The 5,224-nt window shown below is 50.5% G+C and overlaps 1 protein-coding gene across 1 annotated transcript; it reads right to left on the minus strand.

Moving 5' to 3' along the window:
- Nucleotides 1-487: 487 nt before the first annotated feature.
- Nucleotides 488-4,860, minus strand: DMRTC2 (DMRT like family C2). The gene is made up of 8 exons (XM_045531607.1): nucleotides 4,633-4,860; nucleotides 4,386-4,543; nucleotides 4,042-4,118; nucleotides 3,602-3,782; nucleotides 3,324-3,450; nucleotides 1,859-1,919; nucleotides 1,534-1,708; nucleotides 488-1,038 (listed from the first exon to the last, which is right to left on the minus strand). Exons 1-8 carry the CDS (start codon nucleotides 4,854-4,856, stop codon nucleotides 926-928), a joined length of 1,116 nt encoding a protein of 371 aa, XP_045387563.1. The 5' UTR covers nucleotides 4,857-4,860; the 3' UTR covers nucleotides 488-925.
- Between the last annotated feature and the right edge of the window lie 364 nt (nucleotides 4,861-5,224).

The following is a 5,224-nucleotide window of genomic DNA, read 5'->3' on the forward strand; positions in this document are numbered from 1 at the left end:
CATAGGATTTAGAGAAGAAAACTATGCCAACATTTGAAAATTAAGATGTTTTACATAGAAGTCTAGTTTCTCTTGAAAAATCAGAAGATATGGCAACAGCAAGCCCACATTCCTGCCTGGCAACAATCCGCAGGGCCTAGAGGAGGCTTTCCCTCAGGTAAGGCATACACTTTCAGTTTGCCCGGGTCTGTCTGGCCTTCGTTACTCATGTGATCTGCTTGGCCATGTAGGCATTTCAGTTTGTGGTCCTCTAGACAGTTGGAACTGTGTACCTGGCACAGAGCACTCAAATTATTGAATCAGTGAATCCGTCACTATTTCCCTCTATCACTCTTATCTGGCCATAATAAGAAATCCAAGTTTGTGTTTATCTGTGGTAGTTATTGAATAACTGATTTTCACTTTCAGAAGTGAATTGAACAAATCTTTTCGGTCAGTCAGGATAGACTAGGTTAGGCTGTGGTAACAAACAACCCTCAAGTCTCAGTGGCTTAAAACAACAAAGGTTTATTTCTTGCTTATTCACACACACCTACACACAGAATGGAAATACTCTCCTGTTTTCACATGCACAGAGACAGACATGAGCGTACAGGTATTTACAGAATCATGGAGCCCTGGAACATGAACTCATGGAAAAACATATTTAGATACCAGTCAGCTTAAACTGCACAACTCTCTTTGTTGGAGACTTAAGGTCCCAGGACCCAAGAAGCGGTACAAGAATATCCACCTTCAGCCAAGTAAATGCCCACATTACAAAAGGAACTGAAAGCTAATGAAGCACCTGAAAGCTTTAAAAAAAAAGCTGAAAGCTTGTACTACATTACATTCCATGCATAAATCTGTAAGTAAAACATTAAATACATAGTGCCTGCAGGCTGTCACCTCCCAGCCTCAGCCAGGCAGCTTCCACCTCTGGCTTCTAGCTCAGGAGGGAGATGGATCCCAGACGCCCAATATGCAGAGCGACAGCAGGGGCTGGGCTGGGTCGGAGAGAGGGGCCAACAGGCTGGAATCCTCTTCCTCCAGCAGGAGCTATAGGCAGGAAGGAAGAGGGCAGAACGAGGTCACATCCATTTCCCCTCCCAACTACCCCTCTTTTTACTCCATCCAATTCAGGCCTCATCCTTGCTCACCTGGTTTATTATGCAGACCTCCTCCTTGCTGATTTTCCCACCTACAGTCTTGCCGCCTCTAATCCCTCCATCAAACCCACCATACTTGTCTTTCTAAAGCTCAGGGTCTCTGAATTTGTCACTGCTTTAGTTCAGCAACATTCCCTCTCAGGGCCTCACTTTCCTTGACCTCAGAGCACTGGATATTTGCTGTTGAGTGCAAAACCGATGAAATGGATACACTGAATAACTCTCAACTGCAATCCCAGGGGCTAGGCTGAGGAGCCTGGGGGCCTGGCCCCGAGGATATTCAACTTGCTGATCTCTGATTTCCTTGGTTAGTCCCTGCTTACTTCAGCGACCTCCATTTCCCAACTATCCCTATCCCATCCTTTCCTTTCAGGCAACAGGTTACCTGGTGGGCCACAGGGGTGAAGCAGGGAGATCCAGGCAGGGTTAGGAGGGACAGAAGGGGTCAGGCGGGGAGCCTGGGATGAATCTTTCAGGCCCACGAGGGCCTCAGCTGCCTCCTGCTGCAGCTGCCTCTCTGAGGGGGCAGATGTCCAGGCCAGGCGAGAGGCTCCGGGGGCCTGCAAAGGGAAAGGGAGAGAAACAGACTGGGAACCCCTACTTCTGGCTATCCCATTTCCTCAAACCCTGGTCCTTCACGGTTTCCTGCTCTTCTCTTCCCCAGGTTCAACCTCTTCCCAGAGTCCTGGATCCCACTTCTTTCCCAGGACCTGTGGCTGTAGCAGAAGAGGGTCTGATGTGCCACAGGACTGGAGTATCAGAGTTGAGCACCTAGAATCAAGGAGAGAAGATACCATGGTGGTTAAACACATGGACAGCCATGTACACACTGAAAGAGGGGCAGGATTTTGCTATATTCTGATCTGAGAATCAAGGAGCCTGCTAGGCCATTAGGCTTTGTGGGCTTGGACAAATCCTGTCCCCTGTCTTGGCCTGGTGTGTTTTCTGTAAGGTGAAAATCCATGCCAGCTTCTTCTTCCCAGGGGTACTGTGAGGATTACAGGAAATCACTGTTGTCAGCTTTTTTTTTTTTTTTAAATTAAAAGACAAGGTTTCACTTTGTCACCCAGGCTGGAGTGCAGTGGCACAATCATAGCTTACTGTAACCTCCAACTCCCAGGTTCAAGTGATTCTCACACTTTAGCCTCACGAGTAGCTAGGACTACAGGCATGTACCCCCATGCCTGACTAATGAAAAAAAAAATTTTTTTTTGTAGAGATGGGGTCTTACTATATTGCCCAGGCTAGTCTCAAACTCCTGGCCTTAAGCAGTCCTGCCACCTTGGCCTCCCAAAGCACTGGGATTAAAGATGTGAGCCACTGCACCCGGCCTAGTATCAGTTTTTATTTTATTTATTTATTTGAGACAAGGTCTTGTTCTGTTGCCCAGGCTAGAATGCAGTGGTGAGATTATAGTTCACTGCAACCTCAAACTCTGGGGTTCAAGGGCTCCTCCTGCCTCAGCCTCCTGAGTAGCTGGGACTACAGACACATGCCACCATGCCCAGCTAATTTTTTTTTGGTAGAGACTCAGGTCTTGCTATATTGTCCAGGCTGGTCTTGAACTGGCCTCAACTGATCCTTCTGCCTTGGCCTCCCAAAGCACTAGGATTATAGGTGTGAGCCATCAGGCCCAGCCTGGTATCAGTTTTTAAAAAACTGACAAAACACCTAGAGGGACTGGGGTTACTGTCACTGCCCTTCCAGAGTCTGGTTCCTCTCCCCCGAGTTCTCCAATTCCCATGGAACTTGAAGGAGAGCTTGGTTCACCTTTAGGAAGCTTTCCCTAATGGCCTTTAGCCTCTCTCCTGGGCCTCTGAGGCTCTCATCATCGCTGCCCTGCATTTCAGTAGGCAATCCTACCCCACCAAATCTGTTTAAGCAGATTTAATAGCCACTATCTGTTCAAGGCCAGAGACTTTGCTGTGTGCATTCCATACATTATTGGTAATTCATATGGTAACTCAAGAGTTCAATAATAGTGTCTCCAATTTACTGATAGAAAAACAGTCTAAGAGAGGCAAAGGTATTTGTGCAAACGTTCACAGCTAAGAAATGTGGCACTAGGAGAGCTCTGCCTTGCCTATTAGTCTGAGATCTTTTCTTCTTTATCATACACTGTGGTGTCCAGCACAGGCTTAGTCTCATGACATACATCCTTCTCTCTGTACTCACGTGCGGGGTAGGCTAGAGGGCCCTTGTGGCTCTCCAGAAAGAGGAGCTGTCAATACCGGGCGAGATCCTGGGCAGGGGGTGAAGGGCCCATGAGAGGGCAGCCGGAGGGAAGTGCCAGGGTCAAAGCCTAATGAGGATAAGAGAATGCAGAATGTGTAGGGGTCAAAGGTTATGGTTTCTGTCTGTCCTCTCCCCACCTGTGTCCTCTTCCTCCTCCCTTTCTGACACATGGCAAATCAGCAAATATCTGTTGAAGAAATGTTGAATTATCATCTTACCAGGGAAGGGTTGCAGAGGGACAGCAGGTTCTTGGCACAGCAAGCGGCACACCACGGGGGGTGGCATGGAAAGGCCTGGAGGCAGCCAGTGTCCAGGGGCCCATGGGCCCGGAGGCACTGGAGTCCAGGGCAAAGGCAAGGCTTCTGGGGGACGGCTAAGTAGCAGAGGCCCCCGAGAGTTCTCCTGCAAGGGCAGAGGGCAAAGGTTGGAGTTTGGTACAGGCTAAAGGAGTGGGCATGTTCTGGGATGGGGGTAGAACCCCTAAACTTTAGAGCTGGGAGGGCCTGAAAGTCCCACCCTCTCATTTTGCCCACAGAAGAAAAGTGATTTGCCCACAATTTCATAGCAAGTCAGCGTTGGGGCTAGAAGCCAGGTGTTGAGGGCACAGAGGCAGGAGCTAGGGTGAGAGCCACTCTCTCAGGGCCCAGCCTCTCCTTACCTTCCCAGGGGGTGTCAGTGCCAGTGGGACGACTCCATGGGGGGTCTGAGGCTGGGGTGCTATGTTCTCCTTTCCAGCTGTGAAGGACCAGGTAGAGCTCTTGTGAGCCCTTTCTCCTGACCTGTACCCTACCCCAACCCCAGACTGAGTTCTTATCTTCCTCTGGCCATTTTCTACCAGCAGATCTCACTGTATCCTCCCAACACTGGGATGGCTGAGTCCCAGCGAGTAGAAACCCCTTGCTCTTGGTCATATACCAATTCAGTGGCAGGACTGGGACTCTTTTCCCCACTTATGCTTTCTACACCCAAATCCTTGCCCCACCCCTGGCCAAAGACACTCACAGGAGACCCCTGGTAGACTGGTTCCCTTCTTGACATGGCTGGGAGCTTTGGGAGGGGCCGCCCCTCTCCTCATCAGTCCCTGAGCCAGATGCCTCTTTAGCTGCGCCTCCTGCTGCCTACGCAAGGCCACCTGGGCAGCCATGACCCTTCGGCGCTCCCTGCAAGTGGAGGGAGGTTGTTGTTAGTCAAAAGTCAGCTACCCTTTAGAGGAGGTCCATCCTCCTCCCCTCCTGGACCTCATACTCACAGGATGAGGACACATTTGTGACACTCGCAAGCCTGAAAGAGGCAGAGGCGCTTGTGGCCCTTGAGGTGAGCAGTGATACCGTGGTTGCGGCAGCGGGCGCAAGTTGGAGAGCGACTGATTGCTCTTCTGGGGATAAGCTCGGTGCCCTGGGGGGCTCTGGTCTCTCCCCCTGGGGTAGAGTCTGAGGAGCAGTGGTGGTCAGCAGGCATTTCATTGGGTTCCATGGATCTAGAGGCAGGAGTAGAGGGTCAGGACGGCCATGTGGGCCCTCCCCTAACTCTCCTGCCCTGGGAGGCCACACCTGTGGGTCTCCCTCCTGCCCACCTCTGGACCCCGCCTTCATCCTGGCTTCTGCCCTTTCCACCCCATGACCTTTCTCAGGTATCCTCCTTCCTAAGAAAAACCCCTCTCCTCTTTCCTTTCTTCTGCATTCATTCTTTCAATCCAAACAGTATTCCCTTTTGCTCACCTGCATACTTTCCCATGCATAAATCAGTTTCAGGCATCCTCAAGCCCCTCATACTCCCTTCAACGATTCCTACACCCCCTTTCCACAAACATCTAGTTTCATCCAACAGTTTTTCCTGGCACA

The sequence above is a fragment of the Lemur catta genome, chromosome 19 (genome assembly GCF_020740605.2).
Source record: "Lemur catta isolate mLemCat1 chromosome 19, mLemCat1.pri, whole genome shotgun sequence".
Classification (NCBI taxonomy): Eukaryota; Metazoa; Chordata; class Mammalia; order Primates; family Lemuridae; genus Lemur; species Lemur catta.

Bases quoted from the DNA above. Each gene is read 5' to 3' on its own strand.
- DMRTC2 (XM_045531607.1), bottom strand. From the start codon at position 4,856: ATGGAACCCAATGAAATGCCTGCTGACCACCACTGCTCCTCAGACTCT. The intron at 4,119-4,385 runs GTGAGTGTCTTT...GGTCCTTCACAG, and splicing joins CAGTCTACCAGGGGTCTCCT to CTGGAAAGGAGAACATAGCA. The intron at 1,920-3,323 runs GTGAGTACAGAG...CCTTGATTCTAG, and splicing joins CCCTCTAGCCTACCCCGCAC to GTGCTCAACTCTGATACTCC.